Here is a 27,479-nt window from a genome sequence, read left to right as displayed (position 1 = left end):
AAAAAAATAATAGAATATAATTTTTAATTTTCATCCAATAGGTACTCAATTCTTTCAACTCGTCATCTCAAAACGAATAAATATATTTTATAGAAAAGAAAAATAAATGGATCTCATTGGCATTTTTTTTTTTGGGTCCAAATCTCATTAGTATTTCTATATCATCACATTTCAATAAAAAAAATCATTTAAACAATAAAAAATTTAATTTAATACAATTGAGCTGATAAAAAATGAAGAAAGTGTATGCATTCATAGCCACCATTCTACTCTACGTAAAAACTTAAATTTTTCAGTCTCCAATGAATATAACTTATGCTAAATAGGTGAAACATTCATGAATGGGGATGTTTTAATCTTATCGCAATCTAATCTTATCTTATTTTATCTCATACACAAAGAGAATATTGTCAAAGCAACTTTTTACATATGTCAATTAAGAAAGTTATTGTTGCCAAACCAACTTAGAATATCATTTTTCTTAAAAAAAGAAACTTAGAATATCATTTAATTTTTATATATTTATGTTTTCACCAACGCACACAACAAATTTTTCGATGAAGATTAATCATTATTAAACGAATGTAAATTGAGAAAATGTCATTTTTCTAGCTTTATCAAGTAATCAATTGTTCAGAAAAAACTTAAATTCGATTTTACAATAATTTTTATTCAAGATCAAACTTTTGATCATCATGACTCATTCCTCTAAAAATCGAATGTTAAAAAAGAAAAACTAGCAAGGCACGTACGGTATGGTTAGGAAATAGGAGTATTAGGAGGACCGGAGAAAAGTGGGGAAATTAGGGAGCAAGAGGGAGACATAAACCTGTTTTGTGTCTCGGAATGGGGACGTTGCAACATTTTAATCCTCAATTTTCCAAACCGGTCGGTCCCACCTACCTACACAAACACCCTTCTTCTTTCTGTTTATGGATAAGCTTCGCCCTCATCAATCAACAATCATCATCCTATCTACTTCACCGGTCTCTTTTTACAAGTATTTACTTTTCTGCTCTTGATTATAAACTTTACCAACTTTATACTCGTCCCGGAATATCTGAGTCAGTTTGGTTTTTTACACAGATTAAGAAAAATGTATAAATAAAGGGGAAAATGGAATATAATCAATTGGGAATGATGAAAGTACTATTAATTAGAGTTATATTGTATTGGGAATGATGAAAGTTGTATTGAAAATTGAAATGACTCAGTTATTTTGGGACACTTTTTTTCAGTAAATGGGTCAGATATTCCGGGACGGATGGAGTATTTATTAAAAGGGTCTTGTTATCTTGTGCCCTAAGGGCACAAGTTAAAGAATCCAAAATTAGAACTTTTTTATAGAAAGAACAAAAGTTTGACTTTGAAAAGTTGAATGCAAAACTTTTAAAAGAATTATTTCTATTTTAAATTCCCAAACATATGCCCTTGGGGCACATGTTAACATTTGCCTTATTAAAAATATACTCCATCCGTCTCTTAATGTAACCCTCCTTTACATTTTTCATATTTCTTAAGAAAAGCTGTCAGTGAAATTAATATGTCTATTTTGTGTGTTAATATTACCAAATTGTCCTTTGTTTGTATATGTATTAAATTTGACTTTTTAAATTTCAAGATAAGGCAGTAGTATTAATTAGGGGTATGTTTAGGAAAAAAATAATAAATGCATCTAGTAATTTGAAAAGTGGTTTAGATTTAGGGACAAAAATAAAGTCAAATGGGTGGTTAGATACAGGGACGGAGGGAATATGTTTTTTTCAAATGAATATTTTGGTCAAATGCATTTAATCTTCTTGATCTCATAACAGATTATAGCAATTTCCTCTAAAAAAATAAATAAATAGAGCAATCACAAAAGTGTCCCTCGTAGAAAATTGTTTCATGAGAATTAAAGAGTCATTCGAAAATAAAATTTATAATAATCGAAAGATATTTGATTACGCGTGCTTCATTGATAAAGTTAAAAACTTAAAGCGGTTATTTTGTTTATAGGGTTAGGACAATTAAAATTGAATTTTTTTTATTTAAAACAATAATTATTTATTATAAAAATATGTATCTAATATAAAATGTATAAGTTTGAAGATATATTTACTACATTTAACTTTTTAATTTATTCAAATTTGTACATGATAGAAAAATTATTTGTTTATATACACAAGACAAAAGAAAAACATGAATATTTTTTGCTTATATTCAATAGCGGGCAGCGGCAAAGCCAGAAATAATACTTAAAGGCTGCTTTATATACTATTTTTTTTTAAATTTGCTAAAAAAAATACTTTTTTTAAATAAAAAATTATTTCAACTTGTTTAAAGTTAAGTAATTTTATATAGGTCAAATTATATTTTTGGTTTTTTAAAAACTATATATAATATGGTCCCTTAAAAAAAATTGTCCTTAAATTTTGAGCTATGAACACTTTAGTTTCTTAAGTTATAAATATTAAGACATTTCGATTCTTAATAGGATAGACTAAAAAACTTAACTTTAATTATTGGTTTGTTAGGTCATTAGTTGTTGGTCCATGAAATTATTATATTTCTTCGGCACCATATTTGATCATTATTAATATCTTAGTAGGCTTGCACATTTAAAGATAAGTTGTAAACCTATGATCTATATAGATGTCTTAATATTGATGGATATGTTTCTATAAGCTAACATGACATACTCTATGTCTTAAATTTGAACGAGGAGGATGATTGAATTAGTGGAATGATCAAGCAACACTTCGTCTCCTTGAAGGTGGAGATGGTACGTGCAACTACTCTGACACTCAGATAATTATTTGATAGATTAAGAGTAAATGTTTTAAAAATTGTGTACCTTCGATCGTGTCTAGAGTAGACAATAACATTTTTAGTATGAGTATGGAGAGTGCCCCCTCGAGTTAGGGTTTGCAAGAAACGGTGATTTTAGAGGATATTGAACGTGAGACTTTGAACCTTTAGTTGCAGCGAGAAACAATGAATTTGACATTTACCTGATCCATAACAATATACATTTAAAATGCCATATCATGTCAATAAAAAGAAAACTTATGTCATCCAGCATATCAGATTAAATTATGTACCTGATCCATTGATATTTAGTAAGCAGGTTCGTACAACAAATTTCAATTTTGATAAGGACAGGGTACCTTAATTAATCTAGAAAATGTGGTTGAGTGGGATATAGGTTGTTAAGAGATACACGTTGCTACTGCTAGGCTCTCTCTCACCGGTATCCTTCAATTTCATTTCATTAATTGATTGCACGGTTCCTCAGTGACATTCGGTATATCCGCATCCCTTGTATTTCTATTCCCTCAATACTCATCATGTACAAACAAAAATAATTAAATATATAATATTTTCTGTTAAGAATATGCTCAAAACTTTAATCGTTTAAGGTATTTTACAGGGGATAACGGAATTGCTAAAAAAAAAAATATATTACTTTTATTATATTTAATCACATCACTCTTGAATTGAGATATCTTTTATTTTTCAGTGTCTATTTTGGTTCTATTGAAACAAGTCTTTGTGAATATGACACTTTTAAAAATGCACTTCTTTTTTTCGTAAAACAGAAAATTAACTGCACTCAACTAAATTTTTCAATAGGTTTGAGGTTAGATTTCTTTTTTTAGGGCAGATTTGAGATTAGATATTTTTGCTTACCATTAAAACTTAAGGGAGTATATCCAAATAAGCGTTATTATATTTTATCTATGCAATAAAACTTATTTAATTTCATAATTTCAAAAGAAGTGATATATAAAGGAGTATTCGAGAAAGATAGATAGAAAGAGTGTTGCTAGCTCATCAACATAAATATTTTTGTTAGAAAATTAATATATGGAATCGTAACTAGCGAAACAAATAAAGAAAGTCCTCAATGTTGTGTTGTCTCTCTATCCGTTTCTTCATCCATTTCTCTATTACTCTTTCTCATTTATAAAACTAGTTCTTGTTGTGATTTTTTTATGAGTTGGTCTAAATGGTTGTTCATTTCTGCGTTTTGGATAAGATGAGAACGGAAGAAAAAATATCTGCGTTGTTAGAGAGTGAAGATGAGGATGATCAGTGTTCATCTTCAACGACATCGTCCATCGGGAAGGACAGCGATGTGTCTGAATGCAGGGACATCGACGATGATAATGAGGCTGAGAGTACGTATAATTATGATGAACCATTGAACATGATGGACTCACTCCAACAGTTTCTGCCCATCAGGTACACTATCTAACTACCTTTATCAGATCACACATCCTTAGTGTCTGTTTGGATCATAAAAACGATTTCGTAATATTATTTAGTTAATATTGAGGTTAAACTGAAGTTATTTATGTTTCTGTTTTTACTCTGAAATTAAACTAACGTGATGTACATTTTGGGAGGTTAACTGAAAATATATATTTGTTTGCATTTTGTCAACATTTCACGGTGTGTGAAATTTTCTGATCATGCAACTTTTCAAATTAAATAGCAGTATGTGCATATTAGTGTTTAATGGTTGGAGTTATCATGTTGATTGATAGGAGGGGAATCTCAAAGTTCTATGATGGCAAGTCTAAGTCCTTCATGAGTTTAGCTGACGCAGTCTCTTCACCATCTGCCAAAGACATTGCAAAACCAGAGAATGCTTACACAAGGAGACGTAGAAATTTGATGGCCTTGAATCATATTTGGGAGAAGAATAAAAATTTCCTTTTAAGAAGTAACAATGGTGGCATTTCTAAGAGAACCATAAGCTCGAATCGAAGTGTTGTGGCTCTTGCATTTGCATTGAACTATGACAGCAGTACTAGTTGTTCCAGCGAGGAATCAACTTCAAGCTCAAATTCGAGTTCTACTACACCTCTTCAAGGAAATCAAGTGCCTAGTACAAGTTCCAGTCCAATCTCTCCTAATCAACATAATTTTTCAGATTGGTAATCATTCTCACTGGCTGATCTCCAAGAATGAAGCAGCCCATCTGAGACTGAACTAAATAACTCAACAATGACTGGAATTCTTTGGTTGAATATCTTTGCTTGCGTTATATTTATCTCTAAGTGAGCTGTAATTGCAAAAGACCAATGATAGATGACCAAATCTTTTATTTTAAGGCAATTGTCATTGGATGTGGCAGACCATGTAAGCACTCTCAATAACACGTATTATTAATGTCACTGTAATGTTTTTGTTGTTTGTAACTGGTCATCTTTCAGAACCTTAAGAAAGCTAGCAACACATTCATGGAGGCTTTGAAATGGATAAATATCATACACAGATGTAGAATTTGTATTTATTGAATCATTGTATCAAACCTTCACACACCTGGCTCCCCTTCCAGGGGCTCACTAATTTTAGATTCATCCGATGAAACTAACTTGACAATTGAGTTGCTCAATTTTTTTAGAAAAAATATGTCAAGGCAATGAAGTTTGTTAACCCGCATCATACTTGGCGTGAAATTGTTCCCTTTTGTTGGATTTCTGTCGTAACCTGCTTTGGAAATTACTAATGGCCTATTGACCACGGATATCATAATTCAATTTTGGACAAGCAGTGTGGGTAATGGTATTGCCAATTTCCCAACCAAAAAAGTGTCGTTGTCTGTCATCTAACTGTCGGCAATAAATTGTGACAATTAAAATCATGATCATATCATCCAAGGTTACATACTTGCATAGACATTGGCATTTGCAAAACAAAAAAAAAAAACTTGCGTAAACTGGAAAAAGGTTCTTATGACGAAGTTGTGTCTAGCCGATCTTCCAAGTTTTCAAACAAAAAGGGCACCACCAGCAGAAGGTTAAAAAGTTACAATATAAATAAATTTGTAACTAGAAAGAAAGAAGTTCAGTATGTACATCCATGAGTGATAATATTTAGTTTCTTAAGCCAAAGGCTCTGTCTGTTTGCAATTGCATACCTATAAATAATACAACTGAAATGCCAACAATAAACATACCTAAGATGAGCTGCATAATAATAGAAGCAGCAAGTGAATCTCCTAGACTGAGTAATCTATTCTTGGATAATTACAAATTGTTGGCCTAATAATGTAATTTACGGAAAAATTACAATCAAACCATGATAGCCTTTTTTTATTCCATCTCCTTTGGTAATTAATATCATGATTGGCAAACAAAGTGATTGACAGCAGAAAAATTTGAGGAGAACAAGATTTGCTGTTGACACGAAGGGAAACATTTCAGGCTGTGTGCCATATTCCAGTTGTAAATCAATGAAGGAAACAATCTTGCAATTATAAATCCATTATTACTCGTGTGAAACAAGAAACTGGGCACAAGGATATTCATTCAAGAAGGCTGGGAGCTCAATATCATCAGTATTCACAGCAGGGATCGCCATATCTATGTCTTCAGCCGAGAAAGGAATACTGCACAAAACATTGAAGGTTAAGAGTTAAGACCAAGGTCAAAAGCAAATGTAAACCCCATATATATGTCCTGCGAAACATTTTACATACATCCATAAAATAATCTACACGACAGTGGCAAAGCCAAATCAAGCCACTAGATTTAGCTCTCTTTCAGAATTACATTAAAAAACAACTAAAAAAAACTAGAAATTTATATATAAAAAATGAAATCAACCTTGCTTTAGGCTTTAGTTTGGAGTTTGAACGGGAAAGCATGGGGGGCTTTGAGGATTCATAGAATTTGGGTTGGGCCCATCTCAACCTTACAAAACTGGTTTGTAAGGTGAAGACTGTCCTCACTTCTGAACACACGTTTAGGTCATACCTCTTCCAATGTAGGGCTCTTAACCCTCCCTCCCTCCCTCCCTCCCTCCCTCCCCCCCTCCCCAAGACTGAACATCTGGAGTGTGACCTGATAGCGGTAACCTGAAAGTCCTTGGGCCAACAGATCTTGGATAGTCTTTGATACCATCTTAGAATTGGGGTTGGGGCTTACTCAACATTACAAAACCAATTGTAGGTTAGGTGTCCTCACTTATGAACACATGTCCAGGCCATATCCCATCCAATGTGAGACTCTTAACAAGGATAAAAGATTAAAAGGGAAGGAGACGGGAGTCTAGTCCCCAACCTTTGTATGAGAGTTTATTTTTCTGTATATAGCCAAAACCCTCCAAGATTGGAGAACTCAAAAACTCCGTTGAAGGTGACTTTGGATAGTATTCTCCTTCCACTCTTCCCCTCTAATGTTCTCCCCTTCCTTTATCTTGTAACTTCCAAACAAAGCCTTAAGATATGGCAATAACACTAATAACTTGCTAAAAATAATAGAAACTGAAAAGAAATTAGATGGGGGAAAGAAGAGTACCTCATGTCATCATCCATCAAGAATGAATTTGAGGTCAAACTCTGATTGTCTTTGCTCACAATTTCCCTCATTTCACCAACTACCTGTCCATCATATGCAGTTTAAAACTAGATGGAAACTACAATCACAATAGTATTTTAAATAAATTTATGACATCACTTGCCTCGTTGGATACACTCTGGGTTCCATACTTGTCATCCCAGTACATGGTACTAATTCGATAGATTTGCCTCACAGTTAATGCCTGTTAGCAAATTGTGCTAGAAACGTGTTAGGAGAAAAATAAAACACCTTAGACAATATAAGCAGAGAAAATAAATAGGTGAAAAGATCACTATTGTGACCAAGGACCAAACATGCAATCCGATTCCCCTCCCCAAATCTTAGTACAACAGTTTCTCTTGTATCCTTATGAGTGAGGCACAAGAGGGACTACAAATGAAATTTCCTTAATTTAACAAATAATGTGCTATATGACTATGTAAATATTGACATTTAAATACAGATTTTATATCATGAAACTTTCCTCACACATCTCCCAGAGGTTTTCCACTTGGACCGTGTTAAGCCAAAAAAAATATTAGGTTCAATTTTTCAAGCATCTTCATAACATGGTGGAACTTCAAATTATTTGACACAGGAAAGATATTCAGTATAGATGTGTGACACAGATGATGTTGCAACAGATTATATGATACGATGATAACATACCGGACAAAGATCCTGCCTAATTTCTTCCAAAGATTTTTTCCTCTTCTGATGTATTACCTGTGAATTTTTCAAATAAACAAAAGCATAAATATGAGATAGCAGTGTTAATTGAGATAATCAAATGTACAACTAAAGTAGTGCTTATACCAGAAACCCAACAGCTTGTCTTATATAATTCAGCTCATGCCAGGATGTTCCTGCATACTGCATTTCAGAACTACCTCGTTAAAGTCTTTTCTCACTTGGTGAGATCAATTACATGGATCACATGATTTTATATTGTTAGAAGCACAGTTAAAATTTGAAACTAAAATAATGAATAATAGCATTACCAAGCTTAGTTTACCTCTTCATTCGCATTAACTATCCATTTCTCTAGTTCTGCAAGACCAGACTTTACATATTCACCATTTGAGAAAGTACAACATTCACGCCGCAAAAGAAGACTGAAAGAGATTATGGGAAGATTAAAATAAATAGAGAATGTTAGAGATTTGAGGCCACAAAAACCATGTCTAATAATTATCGCCTTTTACTTTTACCTGTTGAATAGCGTCATATTGATGAAGGAAAACACCTGTGTAACTAGCTTGCGGATGAAGAAGGATGGTATCTGAATACGCAGTTTCAGGTAAGAAAAATGATAAAAATAAAAATAAATAAAAAAGATTGCAGGTAAGAAAAGTTAGTTCTGCAATGAACTATAAAATTTTAGCCTACAACTGATTTACATTTTTCTTAAGATAAAAGCACAGTTGTTCCACACCAAAGCTTTGTAACCAAAACTTTCAACAAGTAACACTACTACTGAACAAACAGGAAACTATTGTATCATCATTGAGCCAACAGTCTTGTGGCACCAACTTTTGAGGTAAATATTGAAGAATGGAGTTGAAGGATATCACAAAAGATACAGAACAATAACTCCAAAAATATAATTTCCCAGAATACAGATTATATAAATAACCATACCCAATTTCAAACAACTTTCCCTGACATGATATCACATTTATTTTGTAATTTTGTTCTGAAAAAAAAGTTGAGGTCCATATTACAATTGACGCCCCGTCCTCACTCCAGTTATTTGGAATTTACACATTTACAACCTAGGCGACCCCCCTTGAGCAGTGAAAGAGAACAGTTAGAGTCCGGATACTATATCTTTCTAACCCAGTTGCTATTGCTGATATAATTACCACAAGCTGGCCTCTTGCCTGAACTTGTAGGACTGAAGCTTTAGCACTCTTTATGCACCTAGCATTTTATCCAGAATCAACAGGTTGGCTAACATTTGCAAATTTATTATGTATATATAGAAAATGAAATTTTGTGGCAAAGTGCAGTCAGTACTACACTTTTTTGCATTTGAATGGAGTATAACTTTTGTCTTTAAGGAGGTGTCAATTGAAATAGCAGCTGATAAGAGCAGATAAGATTAGGTATGTAGCTTCTATTTAGTGATAAAGTAGGCGGTCCTTTCCAAGGGTTTCCCTTAAATATACGTTCAGAGATTGGTCGCTAAACTTCATGTTTATCTACCTTGTTCATGTTTTCTTTTATTATTCAAACTCTTTGTAGCTACCTTCTCTGTCTTAGTTAATTTCTTCTTTTATAACGAAAAAGGCCAACCCCGGTCCAAGCACATGAACACAAGGAAATTGAACAATAAAAAGGGATGAATGCAGATAAAACACAGTAACAAACATGTGATTAAAACAATGAAGAACATACATGATTTGCACATAATCGGTTCAAGAGTGAATTCAAAAAATTGATGATGTTGTCCCACTGGCCACCAGGTGATTGTTGAGGAAGCCCCCCAGGAGATCTAGATGATTTCCCACTTTGCACTCGTCCTGTTTTGGGTGCCTAACCAGTATCATAAGAGAATTTTCAATCTTTATAAAATTTCATTTAGAAAACTATGAAACTAAAGCTAAGACAACAACAAACTAGATAAGTTCAGCAGTTTATCCAAAAGTACAATGAAACCATTGAAAGATCAAAATTTCCAGAACACTAAAATCACAGACGGAAATAAGGATATAGGTAAAATGCGTTCCAAAATGAGGGTTGCCCATTCTCAAGGCAAATCAAAGGCTCTCTCCTCATCCCTGATATTTTTATCCCCTAATAAAAGACCCCTCAGCTTCCAAAGCATCAAATGGTCACTACAAGAATATAAATTAATGAAATGAAAGCTTGATGATTCCTTGTACGTGCAATAAAAAAAAATCAATAATAAACACAACCATTTCTTTGAACTCACACTATAAACTCTAATCCATAGCATTCCACAGCAAATACACCACCACTATGGAACTAAAGTCCAACTTAAGTAACCAAATCAAGTTAAATGGCTGACATACGATGATGCTAACCAACAAAAGCTGATTGATGTTGAGAGCTACTATAAAGCTTATGAAGCAAAACCTAAAGCTATGAAACTAGTTCAGTGCATGATAAACTTCTTTAGTTTGTGACTTCATTGAATACCTACTTTACAACAACAACAACAACAACAACCAAGTTTTATCCCACTAAGTGGGGTCGCTACATGGATCAAATTACGACATAGTGTTCTATCATAAACCATATTTGAATCCAACTCATTGACCTCTAAATCCTTTCTAATGGTTTCTCTTATAGTTTTCCTAGGTCTTCCTCTACCTCTTTTGACCTGACTCTCCTCCATCTGATCTACTCTTCTTACGACAGCATCTACAGGTCTTCTCTCTACATGCCCAAACCATCTAAGCCTATTGAATACCTACTTTGCAGCACAAAATAAGTGTTTAACAACTATTAGATAATACATGAACCATGAATAGTAGCACATTGACTCACATAATGTGACTTGGAAATTTAGTCACTTAAATGCCAGAAGTAAGAAAGCCCACCTGAATACATAATGCCAAAAGTGGAGAAAGTTCCTTTTTCAAATTATCACGTAAATGGCCAAAAATCTTCTCTACACAAGCAGTTAGTTGTTGTTTAAAAAGTATAGCTGGATATCTTGCCTCCACATGCGACATACCATCATTATATCCAATTAACTTTAATGGAGACTTCAGTCCCTGGAAATGGCACCAAACTAAATAAGGAGGAAGATAAAGAAAGCAGGGGCTGGGAGACCCACAGGCCACGACTACTGTTGTAATGTGTAAAATCTGTATAAATAATAACAAACTACAGTGTGAAAGTGAAGGACACAAATAAATACATTTTTTTGCCAGCATTATATTCTGCTTTTACTTTTAACTGTTGTCTCTATCTATGCCTTGATTGGGTAAGTCTTTCTTCAACGAATCATGTAAAAGGTTTCTTAGTATCATTACTGTACTGAGCATATGGCCATATCTGTAGTTATTTGTCAGGAACCTTTCCTTTGGTATAAGAAAGAATTCCCAAAACAGGGCAGCATTGAATAAATTGAGGAATAATTCATATAAGAAAGAATTCCCAAAACTGGGCAGAGTTGAATAGATTGAGAATAATTCAATTGAAAGTTTGAGAAAGGATAAAACTTAAAAGAGAATAGGAGAGAATCTCTCCTCCAAGGGTTTCCCTTTCACAATAGAAACACTGCTCTATTAACCAAACTTTACAAATATTAAATAATGATCTATATCAATGTATTCTCCTATTTTACAAATAACCTTGTAATAACCTCAACTAACTAACTACTAACAACTCTTATCTACTTCAACTACTCTAGTTAGCCATTATTCTATAACCTAACATTATTAGGTGTATATGTTGTAATTATGTGTAACCGTTCGTTGTATTCAGCACATTAATTGAGTCTGTTACCTATAGCATATTCTATACAAGCATATTAGTGTATGTACTCTTTACACAATTCGTATATTACTCAGAAATATTTTTCTGCAATTACGCAAATAATAAAAAATAAATAAAAACAAATCACTGCACTAAAACCTAGAAAACTGATGAGTACAAATAATTAAATAAACAACACAAATATTAAAATATTCCAAAAGTGTTGCTATTCATATATCGTCTCGAATAATCCATCAATAAAAATATAAAAAACTAAGAACAAAATAGGTTCTTCTCCACTTCGTTCATCATTGATCTTTCTCTTGGCAGCAGCAATAATACTTGAAAAATTTGCACAAGCTTGTTAATAGAAAATCCTTTGGGCAAAACCATTTTAATAATATAATAATTTCAAAATTCAGATGTGTCAAAAATGTTGTAATTATTACTGGCTTTCAACGTTGTAATCATTATTGGCCTCTTCTAAAAATATTTTGCCCCCAATTTTTATATATTGAACCATATATATATATGGGGGCTGTTAACTTGCACCCACCTAAAAACACTATATGGGGGCTGTTAACTTGCACCCACCTAAAAACACTAAGGTGCAAGTTAACAAGCTGCACCTACTAGTTATTTACCAAAACACCCATGTTTTTCTATTATAAACAAATAATATTTATGCTATTTACAAAAATGTCATTTTAATTAAAATAAAGTTTAATAGAGACAAAAGGGTGTTTTAGTAAAGTACAAGTAGGTGCAGCTTGTTAACTTGCACCTTAGTGTTTTTAGGTGGGTGCAAGTTAACAGCCCCCCACTTTTAACTTGCACCCATCTAAAAACACTAAGGTGCAAGTTAACAAGCTGCGCCTACTAGTTATTTACCAAAACACCCATGTTTTTCTATTATAAACAAATATTATTTATGCTATTTACAAAAATGTCCTTTTAATTAAAATAAAGTTTAATAGAGACAAAAGGGTGTTTTAGTAAAGTACAAGTAGGTGCAGCTTGTTAACTTGCACCTTAGTGTTTTTAGGTGGGTGCAAGTTAACAGCCCCCTATATATATATATATATATATATATATATTGCAAATACCGCCTAGCCCTAATTTTAGATTTAACTATATTAAAAATTATAATATTATTTTAACATTTATGACTATCATCAAGTGTATATAACAAAACAAAAACATAATTTAGGATCATGGCTACGCCCTTCAACAATTTTTTACCTTCGCTCAAAAGGATACCATATCCTGCACCTTTTCTAGCAATAGTTCTCAGTAATATTTCGTTTCACAAATCTATAATTTGCTCATGAAAATTTACTAGCCAAAATAGTGTATTGTTGTCCATTGAAATTGATATAGAAAAGCTAGTATTTCAATTTTCATACCAGATAATGTAAGGATGAGTTAGACCCAATATAAAAACCTATATTCACCTTCCATGCCATGTAAAAAAAAAATCTGAAGGAAGGTAATGTTTATCTTTATCACCTAGGAAATAATAACCCTCAATTTAAAAAGGAATATAATGTAAATGCTTAGACCAAGTCAACAACTACCACATTGAAGCAAAAAAAAAAATGGTGTATTGTGCACGTGAAAAAATCCAACATCAATATTCAGCAAGATAACTTACATGCCCAATCCGGCTGGTCAAGCCAGATGATCCAGCATAACGTTGAGCTGTGGTAGTTAAAAAACCATTTGAACGAACATTTCTCTGTAAAAGGCAAACAAGTGCGGAGGTATTGGACAGCCAATATGGCAAGACAACGTCATCGTCTCTGACCTGAAACATATGCCACAGAAATAAATAAATCTCATATAAAAATTATAAGAGCATCCTAAAATTGAGATACAGTACAGCACTATAAATGAACAATTATTTCCTATGCAAAAGAAACTTTGATAAGACTAGGAACATAATAAGAATACAAAGGGTGGCACATAAAATATGAGCAAATCGCTTACTTTTATGACTTCATTGATTCCATCAATTATGTAATCAAATATGGCTGTGCGCTCAGATTCAAATGCATGCCAATGAAGAAGACATTTGTATATGATACTAGCTGCCACAGGTTTACCATTTTTGAACCCCAAATCCTCTTTGATACACCTAGTGAGGAATTCATAGTTATCCTGGACAACACATGGCAACTATTAGCCAGCTGAGACCAACAAGAAAATCATTTTGTATTAAATCATGAATAATTTGTACAATATCTAGTTATCTATACAAGATACTAACCAAATTAATCCCTAAAGGTAAGATATTAGAATTAAATAAATTACGAAGAAAGAAAACAATAAATACATAAACAGATCTTCCAAATCATGAACAATTTTGAAACATATCTTAACTCCCCCCTCAAGTTTATTAAGTTTTAATATTGGGTCTAACTCATCCTTACAAAACCGGCTAGTAAGGTGCCACTCTTTATAAACTCATTTCAGGCCTTATTTTTGTCTCAGATTTTTACCAATAAGGTTGAAGCATATACAAGCAATCCAAGGAACCTATAAAGATTTTATGAAGATATCAGCAAGTTGATTCCTGGAACAAACGTAAGTTTTGAGGATGCTAGAGAAAGTCTTACTAGGAAGTGACTATCGACATTTATAAGTTTTGTAGAAGATTGGATTGGAGGATATATAAAAGATGTTTGGTATTCGCAAATTAATTCCAAAGGACAACCATCTGCAAATGCTGTCATAGTTGTTAACATTAAGATAAAATCAATGGATCATATCAGTGGCTTCTATCACCATCAGCAATTATTCCGATAGTGACTCTTTTCCCACAGATGAATCATATTACTGGTGTCTTCTTTTCCTGTTGATGGTTATTGTGATGGTGACTTATGTAGTTTATGACTCAAACAATATTGCTGAGTAATTATCAAAATTTATTTCCCAATTTCCCTGTTTATAAGGATTCGTGTTTAGTATTCTGTATCGAGTTAGTATCTAGTTATGATCAATAATATTCAAAGTCTATCAATTCTCTAATATTTTTATCTAAATTATTTAAGTTGAACACATAAAGATGAAAACTAAACAAACAAACAAAACTGTAATTTAAACACAGCAGAATGCCAAAAACTAAAAGTGTAGGATTTCGGAACAAGTGAAACAAGAGTAATGCCTGATGCTTTTCTGCTGTTAATTTAGATCGACGAGAATCTGACAAGCCACGTGTCAAAGAGGACATAAGTTTTGTGGGTGTAGGTGATTCCTGCATCAATTTATAGCAAATGAATAACAGTTGTAGTCGCATAAGTTACTATTTTCAACATTGGAAGAAAAGAAGGAACCATCTTACAAATACTGGGTTTTGCTCAATGTGTGGGGCCATTGCCCTTGACTTTATCTGCTTCAGAAAGAAAAATAAAATAAAAAATAAAACATTATTTTTAGAAACAAAACTATATATGATGCAATGCAATAATTTTGATGTTTTCAATACACCAAAATCACTTCAATATATACAAGCGATTTAGGAATCGGAGCACGAAGATACAAATTAATAAGGAATAATGCAAAATAAAGTTTTTATAAATATTTGTAGAAGAGAATGTCAATATGCAGGACGAAACTTACTTCGGATGATGACTTTGCAAAACCTGGATGATTACTCTTAGGAGACACACTTAAGGCTTTCTGACGAAGCACCTGATTTTCATTCTCCAAACTTGATAGCTTTTCTTCAAGACTAGATTAAAACAAGTAGAAAAGTGAACAATAGCAAACAAAAACTCTAGATTTTTAAGGAAATCACAACATGAATTAATTAAGTTTATAACAGTTCAAAAAGATGCAGTACAATTGAAAGAGCAAACATGACTAGCACTTAGAAACTAAATCAATTTATAAAATAAACCTGAGCAGAAAAAATGCACCTTTTCATATTTTGTGCTAGTTGAGCACTCTTCTGTTCAAATTCCCTCATTTTCTGAATGGTTTCATTATGGTCTTTTTTAGCATTCAAAAGCTCAAGCTCCAAAGCTGTGCTCTTCTTTTCCATGGCATCCAAAGAGCCCTATAAATATCAAACAAATAAATATAACACACCTCAATTTTAATAGAAACAACCATTCAACATTACTCAAAGCACCTTCAGCAGAGCATTTTCCTTTTGCACTTCATTCATTGCAACTAGTTCTCTTTCTAAAGCAGATTTTTCCCGTGCTGATAATTGCAATTGATTTTGCAAAATTGCATTCTTATTCGACTCATTAATAGTTGCCAATTTAGCTCCATCTAATTCACAATTCAGAGCTACCAGCATCTTTTGAAATTTGGAAATCTCAATTTGCTTAGCCTCTTCATTAGACACCTGCACAAATAGTCAATGTGAAAGAGCTGTCTGATCCCTTTGAACATCTGAAATACCAATATCCTGAAATAAACCATGTGTTGACCAGCAAAGAGAAATCATATGTACAATTCTAAATCAGACAACTTTTATAGGCAAAAGATACAACCTAGAAAATATGAGCATACCTTCCAAAAATAACCAAAAAACATCACATTAGGACAATCTTCTACTTATGAGATTGATATGGCAATATCAATATGTTTAGCATAAGCATTATTACACTAAATTGGCTAATATCAACAGTTTCTAATTTAAGTCATTTGAATACCAAAATAAAATAATCATGGAATAAGCATGAGAGAAACTCATAATAGAATGTGGAAGAAGCAACAAAATATAATGTGTCAAAACACTTTTGCATATACAGGTATTCAAAGATAAGCACAGATAGCATATCCATGGCAACTTTTTGTAGAAGCAATACCCTTATTTTTTTTTCTAGATGCAAACGCCATGTGAGCTCTTCCAATTGTTTCTCCAGATTAGTCTTAGCTAAACGCAAGGCACCAGCTTCACGAGCCTCCTGGCATAGGTAAATTAAAATGAAAATAAGTTAGAACCACTTTTGATGCATTTCCCACTTTCAAAATAAGAAAAAAGTAAAAAGAAAATACTTGTTTCAGTCTGCGGAGCTGTATTTTTGCTTGTTTACAGCGCCAAAGGCATTGTATTGCCACAATTGAAAATTGAAGTTGTTTGAAAGCATATCGAACCTTGCACATCCTCCAATACGCCTATGTGTGAATGTTACATTTATGATAAAATAACAAATCAGAATCCACCATACCAACAGGAAATGTCAAGCAATTGAAAGTGAGGCATTATTGATCATGCCCCAAAGGAAAGCATATGCGAGATATAAGTTTCACATGATCAATCATAATTGTATGCATAAGAATTCAAAGCACTATCCAGAATAAGTAAAATAAATTAAATATATTAAAATGATGACGGTGAAGAGGCTATTGCTTTGACATTTAAAAGATCACACCAACACCATAATACATACATCTCATGATGACACACCTGAATAATAGTAGCAGCTTTGTGTTCTTTTCTATGCAAAAACCTTTGGCGAATTGTGAAACCACGAACATTTGATTGTATGATGATAGCAGAAGAATACAGTGTCATGTAAGCACGCCTCATCTGACACATACGAATATACTTCTGAATGGAGATGGCTGCTGCAGTCTCCCGTTTAGAAGCATATATCTTCCGTGCAAGGCAACCTACAAAAACAAGAACTGATAAAAACCAGGACAATCATTGGTGGAAGTGGAGACCCCTACATTTACATGTGATATGCCTAAAATAACAAGTATAATTGAGTTCAAAGGGTTCTGAAAGGCTGACAGCCAAAAGTACAAATCAAGTACTATCCAAAGCAGAAAATGGAAGCTATGTATTGTTATATTACTGACAGAATCTTCAAGGAGATAAAGTGCTCCAATATATATTTATTGACAACGAGTTTTAAAAAGCAACGTAAAAGAGAGAGAGAGAGAAAAAAAATATTCTAATGGAGAACTTAAGGGAAGTTATTTTATTAAACATCAACAACACTGACCCCTGCAGCATGCTTGAAGAGAAACAGTAGCAGCTCGGATTGAGATGAAATCCCTGTGTGCAATAAATGTACGCAGTCGACGCTGAATAAACTTCGCAGCATTGTCCAAAACTTCAGACCGCCTAGAGTCTAAAATACCAATTTGACCAGCCCTGAGAAACACTTTAGTCCTACCCAGCTGAATAAGAAGAAAAATCATAAACATAACTATCATAAAGTCATTTGTACTCTTATATTCCAAGTTTGTTCGGGAACAACAGCAGAACACATGGCTCATAAGAAACACACCTGAAAATTCTCAAGCTTTAGCTTTTGCAATATTTTCTGAGTTGTAGCTCTATCATCATAACTGTCAACAAAAAAGTTTAGATCAACATTAATGAGAACTGAAAGCACTGATCTCTTAATTATATAGTAAAAAAGAGCTTGTTGTATTGTTGCCCTGACATTATTGTAGCTAAAATGCATATACAATCACTTCAAGATAATGCTGTCCATGCTACAAGAAAAAAAAAAACTAACTAGAACAATTTCCTTTAGTAAATGAAGAATCATAATTTCAAATAAGCAGATTTAAAGCCTACTTGCTTTGTATCTTTGTCTTTTGGTTCAGCAAAATAAAACCACAAATGAGGTTGCAAGTATCCTAACCAATGGTCTTATACATCATGACTAGATCAAGCTAGCTATTTCAACTAGATAATAGGAGAGCTGGCCCATTACCTTTCCAAGTCAACCCTTACAAAATCGGCTTGTGGTGAGGACTGCCCCTTAACACACAACCCTCACACCTAGGACTGGATATTTGGAGTGTGACCCAGTATCGGGTGGCCCAATGTATCTTGGATAGGCTCCCATACCATCTTACAATTTGGTTTGGTCTAACTCAACCCTTACAAAACCGGTTTGGAGGTGAGGACAGCCTCCACTTATAAAATCATTTTCATACCTTATCCCATCCAATATGGGACTCTTATAACTACTTTTGGTTTAATTGTTCTAGAAACTCTTATACCTGATTTCTTTTTAATAACCAAATGAACAGGCTTGGTCAAGTAGTAAACCAGAAACCAGCGCAAAATTTTAATTGTTATGTTGAATAAATCAAAGGCTCCCTCCCACCCATAGTCACAAAATTTGCTGCTCCCACTCATAATTTTTTTTTTTTAACTAATCTTTTTTTATTTCATACTTATGTTAAAAAGAAATCAGTGTGTAATTTCATTTTTTTAACTGGACCAAAATTTGATGATAGTATAATTATTAGTATATCAATATGTATATATTACGAACCCAAGCGTACCGACTCTGTATACCCCTCATGTACCAAATTCTTGGTAGATAGCGAACCACGTACTCGTACCATGTAACCAGCGAATTGCAAAACTGGTAATTATGCTCCAACCCTACTTAAAAACCAAAAGCAATTACAAGGGTAGAGTGGACTAAAGACCAAACCTGGTAACTATGATCCCTAAATTTACTGAGATATTTATACAGTTCCTCCACTTGAAGACTTGACACATCAAAACCTAATAAAATTCAACCTTTTATCTACATAGTGTGATAAACTTTAGTATATTTTAATGCTATGTGAGTAATGTAAACCTTATTCAAGTTACGACTGGCTCAAACTTGGTCAAGCCTTTGAGCCTTCAATCTCACCCTTTTACTGTTAAACTTTCATAAACATTAATTAATCCAAACAATAGCCAGATCATTTTCCGACTTGATAGACTATTAAGTAAACATCAATCCCATTAAAATTACACATGCAGTGATACCGTTAACAAAAACAAACAATATTACGGTTCAACTGTTTACAGTTTTAGTATATTCACCTTCCATCCATAAATTCAGGAGCTATTAATCCATATCGATCTACAAACTCCGAGTAAGTCCTTCGAGTTGGGTAACCTGCCAGACTTATCCGAACAGCCTCAAGTACACCCTAAATAAAATAGTCCATGCAAAAAAAAAATATGTTCAGTGAAAATGTGAATCTGCTTCGGAGAATATCTTGGTGACAAACATGATTGTTATGTTCACCTTTATTTTTAAAAAATTGGGGAAGGGGGATTTTTTATAAATAATGGTGGCACTAATAGCCATTTAACAACTGTCCTATAGGTGGGATTCGAACTCTCCCTTGAGGTTACAAAGCGAATATCTTACTACTGAGGGGACACCTTATTTCCAAGAAAACTGAATAAATCCCACAGCATGTTTTGTATGCATATAAACTTATCAGTCAAACCATATCAATTTCCATTCGAAAAAGGAAAGAAATCAACAATATAAAACATTAACTCAAATTTTGAAAGCCATTAAAAAAACCCTTCAAATTACTTCATAAAAAAGTCCCTGTTTCCATATTGCTCAATTCAATGGGCTAACACATAAAAAAGAAATTATCATAAATCAAATGGTAAAACCATCAAAGTAACGTACTATTTGTACAGTCAAATCGGTGCAAAACACACAGGAAAAACCACTGCACAGATTGACAGTAATTACCAAGACAGCAGTCAAAGAAACAACTTCCGACATAATGGCAATTTGTGTTTCAGAGAATGATAACAGTGAAGGAGCTAAAATATCTAAATTACTGACCCCACAGCGTAATTGATGCAAGACACTAGTATTTTCAAACTTTTGTGGTAGGTTCGAAGAATTTGGCTTGACACATCGAATGTAATGAGGCTCTGTTGTCTTAAGTGTTTCCATAAGTGCTTGAAGTTGTTGCTGAGGTGCACATCCACCAAATCCAACACAGACAAGAAACAGAAATTATCAGCAACTTAAATTCAAATTATTTAATCTCTTATGCAAATTTGTTTGCAATAATGAATCACCTTAAATTCAATAACACCCAAAAGGTAATAGATATGTACACCTTAAATCTGGAAGCCACAGAAGAAAACTTGTAGGATGACCTTGAGGATTCTTCTGGTAAAGAAGGAAAGAGACTCGACACGAAGGGGCATTTTGAGGAAGATAATACATTGCAATGCTCTAGAACTACATAATCACGATTTTTGTCTAAAAAAGTGTCTGTATGGTATGTGACCTGCATAAAAATATCGGAAGATATTACATTACAGGATACATTTTGCCAAACAAGAGAAAGCACAGCAACACTGAATAACCTTTCCAGCATAATGAGAAACAGTAAAATCTGTTTCTGAAAACTTCTCCTTTCCAAACCTAGCGTGGGACAAGAAGTGCTGAAACAACTTGGTTGAGAATGTTTCGTGTGTTGATTTTGGAAACATGCTGAAAGAAGAAAAATTCAGGACTGAATATAATTTGCAAGAGAGCAATGTATAAATGCACATCAATCCATAAAGCAAATAAATTGTACCAAGCTTCATCTAACAGGGCAATGATACCAATGGGCTTCTGCAAAAAGAATACACAAGAAACCAATAAGAAACTTAATCAAGAGAAAAAAGTGACATACTCATCTGTATGATGCAAACTCGGAACTTCATTTCCAAACGAAGCAACATGATATATTTTTGGCATGATTTTCGTCAAGATTCTAGATATGCCGGTTTAACCAGCTTATTGTTTGAAATTTGAATGAACCCAATCCAATACTTATGCACATCCCACCATTCCGAGGAAGTCATATAAATTGAGAGAGATTGAAACAGTAGACATAAAACACAGAATAACGGGAGGAAAAAAAAAGGTTTTGAAGCTTTGTGTATAGCTAAGCAGTTACCATTCTGATTCATAACTTTTTCAATTTCAGTAGCTGTGGCCTACTGTAATAAATTGACAAAATTCATAATCTTCTGAAACATCTAAAGAAATCAAGTAAAAAAACCTTTTCAATCAAATCTAAAACATCTTGGTTGTCTATAAATTCAATGTAACTCCACTCAATTTCTTCTTTTTTATACTCTTCTTGCTCCATCTTGAACACATGCTGGGAAAAATGACAAGAGACAAAGAAGCTATAAGATGATGACGAAGTAAGAACAATATCAAGTTCCAGATCAAAACACCAGGCAACTAGCATGGTGAATGCAATTAAAATACATAACATAATTCCATACCTCATTAAAATGTTGCTGAAGCTTTTCATTTGCAAAATTGATGCAGAATTGCTCGAAACTGTTCAAGAAAATGTTTCCGAGTTGAGAAAGGCAATTGCTTTAACATAGTTGCTAGTATAAAACTACAACAATCACCAAAGCTTTTCCCCACTTAGTGGAGTCAGCTACATAGATCAAACAACAACACCACAGCATGCTATCATAAGATTCTCACTTCTCTAAGACTTCAACACTAAATTTATTTTCTTGTTGGCTCTTCACTGCCAAATTAAGCATTATACAATACTGTAGGTGTTATAGTTGTACAGGAAGATTTTATTATAAGCTTGAGTGGTGATTTTTATCACAAATTACACCAAAAGTATTTATCAATTTCAGACACCTTGCTTTAATCCTTAATTGATATCTCCCTCTATTTTCTCATCATTTTCTATAATGGATCCTAGGGCCTCAAACTGTCTGACCATTGATATGGTTATATGATCCAATTTTTGGCTTCCTACCAAACCTACACAATTAGATTCCATTCCATTCCATTACCTCATTTTAGTTCTACTGATTCAAAATAACAGCAAGGAGGATGGGTTGGTAGTTGGGATAGGGTACTTAAGGGGAGGAGTGATATGGAGATGGAGGGTTCTATCCCCACCGGCCCACCCACAACATAACAATAATGTATGTGAACATACTAGCATTGGTCATTTAAAAAAATTCAAAATAACAGCAACAGAAAAATCAAATCTAATAATAGAAATACAAAAAAAAAAAAAAAAAAATCTAAAAATAGTAATAAACTAATAATCAAATGGCTGAGCGCTATGGGGTTTTTTCTATTACTGAAAATATTATAACTTAAACGAACACTAGAGAAATGGAAAGTAGATATGCATGCCTGATCCACGCACCAGGATATTCTAATACTTCAAATACACAGTTAAGCCACACACTTCAACTGTAAATGGTACACATAACCAAAAGAAAATTCCTTCACCTCAAAGAGAAAAGCATGTACTTGAAAACATCTTACCTGTTATCCTTAAAAGACTCAAAACCATATATATCCAATATTCCGATTTGCATCCTGGAATTGATATCTTGCCCAACCGCTTTATTAATCTTATCAACAAGCCTGGTAGAACAACAAAAAATAAATAGAACTTTCCCCCAATTTGTTCATGATAAAAAGAAAAAAAATCTTCAACAATTCCACATTGATAATGAGCATACCAATCAAACAAACGAGCATAGACGGTTTTCGCCAAAACATCCCTGCCAGCAACAGCGGCATTACAATCCAGAGCTTTGACAATATTTCCTTCACGGGTTTGTATTGAACGAGTACATAATGTTGCTCGCAGTAGGTTCAGATCACACCTAAAGAGAGAACAGTTGTAGCGTAGCCATTCAATTAGGTTTACCAAAGGATGAAAACTTTTGTGAAATTATGATCAGTTATTAAATATTAAGGAGAAACAACCAAGCATCCAACACGTTGAAGTATTTTTATATTTGTATATACACATCTTTGACATGTTATATTTATTTGTCTTTTCACAGAGTGTAGAATTTTTTTTTATATGTAATGTTTACAGTAATGTCTTAATGCTATATTTGCTTTATAGTTAAACTTTTTTCTTTTACCAACTAACTGGTTGAAAAATAGCAGAAATTTAGTTGTTTTTTTCTTGTTGATGGGGATCTGCAGGGATGGGGATGGGGAGGATTTGAGTAGCGGGGAAGTACTCTCCATCCCCGTCCCATTGACGTCCCAGTAGTATGTCACAAGAAAGAAATCATAGTTCTAACTAGAAGGATCTGATACCAGGTCAAGAAATATTGGTTTCTTCTTTGATTCTATATTCCTCCATAAATAGTACAAACTCGTTCACCATTATTAATTACAACTGATTTAGGTTTTGGATTATTATTAAATGGAACTATAAATATATAATAGATTGATTCCTATTCCTAATTTATAAAAAAATATGTAATAGGAAAAACAAATAACGGCGGATACCCTTATAAACAATAACACGTCCAAATTAAAATATGATTCATACAAACTAAATAATGCTCTAAAAATAACATAAATTGCCTACTTGAAAAGGTTAGCAGCCATCTGCAAGTGAAATATTGATTTCTCATCCTTTATTATTGACGAGTCATGTTCTTTCCCAGGAAAAAATTCAACATTTCCCAGATGTAAGATTGCGGCTAAGGTGCGAAATATGGCGTCCTGTTAATAGGAAGAAAGGATAACTATAAGGGAAGGTTGTAAACAAATTCATGACAGCATACAATAAATCAATAAATGTGCTAGTGGACGACATCATTACACCTGATCCTCGTGACTTATGCCAACAATATCCATTGATCTTCTCGTCTTTATGTATTCGTCTGCACTGCTTACCCCATCTAGTTCATAAACTTTACTTTGATTTAAATAGTGGAAGTGGCTTGGATGTCCTAACTTGTACTTCTCTACATCCTAAAATCGAGGCATTCCAATTGCAAAGAACAACAATTAGTACATCAACTGTAACAAAATGAGAATAGTAACCTGAATTTGTAAAAAAATAGTATTATGATGCAAACTAACACCAAAATATATAATCAAATATATACTACACCAGAGGTCAAGTACCCTTTCAGATGCACACAACTGATAAAAGCAGTGATAATTTCTTTCTGGATCCGTAGTCTGCACTACTCGTGATCTTTCCAATAAGTAAGTTCTAATTGCAGCACCAGATATTTTACCACTTGAATCAAACTGAATTTCAGCAAATTTCCCAAAACGGCTGCAACAAACAAAAATATTAATAGCATTGGTCTTTCACTGTAAGCAATTACAATTTCAGGGAAAGGGTATTTGACATGCTCGCTTTAAGGTTTCTACAAATATGTAAAATCTGTTAACTCATAAGACATCCAAAAATTATAATTATCTAATAAAGCAAGAAAAACCTATGTAATATTTTTCCACTCCACCTACTTAAACATCAAACTTTAACCTTTCAAACTTCAACACATATTCCTACCGTCAATACTTGAATTTAGTCCCTGATACGTACATACGGGCGTTAGTTTTCGATAACATCCCAGAACTCTCTTTAATTTACATACTTTTAGATTATAAATGGTGCAGTCACTTACCATTATACTAGCAAACTTGAACACCTGAAATGGCTGACAACCCATAAGATTTTCTTTTTATTGTTACATAACAGTGTTTTCAAAACATTCAACTCTGGTTCTAGATGGATCTGATATAGACATGACTGAGATATAGTTATGTAGATAGCAAGCTTTGAATGAATAAAAAGATAAGACCGGATCATAACATAGACAAGGACTCAATGCAATATTATTCTTCTTATAATCTAAGAGGTAAGTGGGGGAAGAAAAAAAAAACTAGAGATTGGCATAAGATGTAAACTACAAAGAACTAAGTTCACCTTGAATTGTCATTCCTGACGGTCCTTGCATTGCCAAATGCCTCTAAAAGCGGATTCGACTGAGTCAAGAAAAAGGTGAAATTAGCACCCGATATTGTTGCATAAATAAAAATTCTAAGTGAATTAATCACCTAACAATGATAGCTTACTTCAAGAACTTGTTGTTCAACTGTTCTATCATCACAAACAGCACGCCCACCAACAAAGGTAAGATACTGCATAATCAATTTTGTTGTCTCAGTTTTCCCAGCACCACTCTCACCACTGACCAAGATAGATTGGCTTTGACCTTCATTCACCATTGCTCTAAATCATGACCAACAGAAACTTACTAACTTGAAAATGAAATGGCAAGTACTAAACAACACCAAAACCAAAAGCACACCAACCTATACGATGCATCAGCAACGGCAAATACATGTGGACTGAGCTCACCAAATGGAGCTCCCTTATACTGCTCCATCATATGGTTATTGTACAAATGAGGAAGCTTTGTGAATGGATTGACAGCTATTAAAATGCTCCCCGTGTATGTCTAACAAAGACAAACAAGTTAGACAAAATGCATAAAATAGTACAGAATGCATTTTGTGAAAGAGTGTCATAAACAGTGCCCACAAAATGCTCCCCTGGACCTTAAGTACTACTTGTACTTTGTTTCAGCTTTCACATATATTTTATTGCTAGATTTGCCATTTAAAAAAAAAAAAAAAAAGGTACCCACAAAAAATATCTTACAATAAATTTACGAAAAAGGAAAAGGAAGTGTTTGTAGCTATTTATTATGCACTAATTTAGCCATTTGTAGTGGGCTTGTCAGTATCAGCTAACAGGTAAAGTAAAGTAAGTAATGCACACTTGAATATGATGTGATATAGTACTAATAACCCACTATAAAAGGTCTACATAAATGAACGCATTAATTTAAGTTCAGAAACAGAGAGTGACAATAAACCATATATTTTCTTCTCATATATGATATGGTTCAGTGAAATCGTGGCAGAGAGAACAAGACTTTCCATAAAATAACAGTATCTACATACGATAATCTAGATAATCTAGTAATGCAATCTAGCAATCATTACACGAATGTACCGATCCCTAATTACCAAATTACCTTTCCAGATTCATTAAGTACAATAACATAATTCCATAATCAAGTACATAATAACGCCAATAAACAGAGATTATGAAAATTGAAAAGTAAAGTGAAGTAGAAAGTAAAGACTTACATAAATATCATTATTCAAATATCTTCTCCGAATATTGTACAAAACACCTGGTTCATTCAAATAAATCAACCTCGTCATATCTTCAACTCCGCCGTGTTCATCTTCATCCGCATCTCTCGGAAACAGTTTCTCCAGAGCAACAACAACAATCTGCTATAACGAACTTGACTAAATCAGCATTCAATTGAATTACTGGCTAGTCAAATCAATTCAAAAACGAAATAATCACCTTATTGCTGAAATCGGTTAGAACGCGAAGTTGTTTATTGGAAGATTCGAGAACTTCAGCAGGAAGCCAAGCGGAATCCCTATCAGGGATCCAAACCTTGGAACCCTTGCGGAGAGTCATGGTGAAGACGACGAGAAGAATGGACGAAAAGTGAAACCCTAACAGAAGAGTTGTTAGAGAGAGAAAGAAAGAGTGAGACTTACGGGTTGAAATGAAATGAAATGAAATTTGGGGGGTTCCCGCTCTAACGGGTACAACTATGAGTCAAAAACATGAATGACGAAACTGCACGATATTTAAATCCTATTCGACACGTCACCATCTTTATCGGTTACTTAACCTTTTCGGTTTCTCTTTACGCCTTCACCTTCGCTTCACCGTATCCATTTTTTGTTTTTTCCCAATCTTTACGGGACAATTTACACTTTTTATTTATTTTGTTGATTTTTTTGTTTTTTTTTTTGAGAAAATAGGACATCTAGACATGCATCGGATTAGTTTTTTTAACCCAATATCCTTCGCGAGTAACTTACAAAGATTAATCTTCGAGTCTTGTGAAACTCAATTAGACGTTAAACTTTCGTTAAGAGTTTTATCGTTGTTGTATGTGTAATGCTGAATTTAAGCACAGACATTGGTTAAGTTAGAAGTGAGGAGAAATGATAGATGAACATGAGCTCAAATATTATCGAAATATTGTAAAATATATTTTTCGTCTTTTATTTTGTGTTCTTTGTT

The 27,479-nt window shown here is 33.4% G+C and overlaps 2 protein-coding genes across 9 annotated transcripts; one reads left to right on the top strand and one right to left on the bottom strand.

The window, feature by feature from the left end:
- Positions 1-3,481: 3,481 nt before the first annotated feature.
- LOC146942323 (hybrid signal transduction histidine kinase M-like protein) lies at positions 3,482-5,284 on the top strand. The gene is made up of 2 exons (XM_085756300.1): positions 3,482-4,227; positions 4,533-5,284. Exons 1-2 carry the CDS (start codon positions 3,992-3,994, stop codon positions 4,927-4,929), a joined length of 633 nt encoding a protein of 210 aa, XP_085612426.1. The 5' UTR covers positions 3,482-3,991; the 3' UTR covers positions 4,930-5,284.
- Positions 5,285-5,791: 507 nt separating this feature from the next.
- On the bottom strand, positions 5,792-27,006 carry LOC146942322 (myosin-15-like). 8 transcript variants are annotated; one of them, XM_085756292.1, is made up of 38 exons: positions 26,742-27,006; positions 26,513-26,665; positions 25,670-25,815; positions 25,430-25,586; positions 25,281-25,339; positions 24,467-24,623; positions 24,161-24,310; positions 23,922-24,058; positions 23,050-23,196; positions 22,850-22,951; positions 21,823-21,880; positions 21,591-21,692; positions 21,120-21,157; positions 20,905-21,031; positions 20,652-20,825; positions 20,369-20,500; positions 19,597-19,706; positions 18,044-18,104; positions 17,756-17,933; positions 17,212-17,417; positions 16,800-16,919; positions 16,610-16,708; positions 15,922-16,143; positions 15,707-15,846; positions 15,408-15,519; positions 15,130-15,180; positions 14,953-15,042; positions 13,776-13,946; positions 13,441-13,593; positions 10,904-11,080; positions 9,735-9,872; positions 8,546-8,616; positions 8,350-8,449; positions 8,151-8,207; positions 8,004-8,060; positions 7,452-7,536; positions 7,293-7,371; positions 5,792-6,382 (listed from the first exon to the last, which is right to left on the bottom strand). In XM_085756292.1, exons 1-38 carry the CDS (start codon positions 26,859-26,861, stop codon positions 6,262-6,264), a joined length of 4,557 nt encoding a protein of 1,518 aa, XP_085612418.1. In that variant the 5' UTR covers positions 26,862-27,006; the 3' UTR covers positions 5,792-6,261. The 8 variants fall into 8 exon arrangements, with proteins under 8 accessions (XP_085612418.1, XP_085612420.1, XP_085612419.1 ...); XM_085756294.1 differs by having other exon boundaries at positions 15,130-15,177; XM_085756293.1 differs by having other exon boundaries at positions 26,513-26,662.
- Positions 27,007-27,479: the final 473 nt, after the last annotated feature.

This window comes from Medicago sativa, chromosome 3, assembly GCF_051527215.1.
Source record: "Medicago sativa cultivar Bolivia chromosome 3, Bolivia_mono, whole genome shotgun sequence".
Lineage (NCBI taxonomy): Eukaryota > Viridiplantae > Streptophyta > Magnoliopsida > Fabales > Fabaceae > Medicago > Medicago sativa.
The sequence above is the reverse complement of the archived record's forward strand: the minus strand, read 5'-3'. Positions and strand labels throughout refer to the sequence as shown.

Bases quoted from the DNA above. Each gene is read 5' to 3' on its own strand.
- LOC146942323 (XM_085756300.1), top strand. From the start codon at position 3,992: ATGGTTGTTCATTTCTGCGTTTTGGATAAGATGAGAACGGAAGAAAAA. The intron at 4,228-4,532 runs GTACACTATCTA...GTTGATTGATAG, and splicing joins CAACAGTTTCTGCCCATCAG to GAGGGGAATCTCAAAGTTCT.
- LOC146942322 (XM_085756292.1), bottom strand. From the start codon at position 26,861: ATGACTCTCCGCAAGGGTTCCAAGGTTTGGATCCCTGATAGGGATTCC. The intron at 21,693-21,822 runs GTATGGAATTAT...CATTTTTCCCAG, and splicing joins TTCAGCAACATTTTAATGAG to CATGTGTTCAAGATGGAGCA. The intron at 21,032-21,119 runs GTACAATTTATT...TTCTTCTTTCAG, and splicing joins GCCCTGTTAGATGAAGCTTG to CATGTTTCCAAAATCAACAC.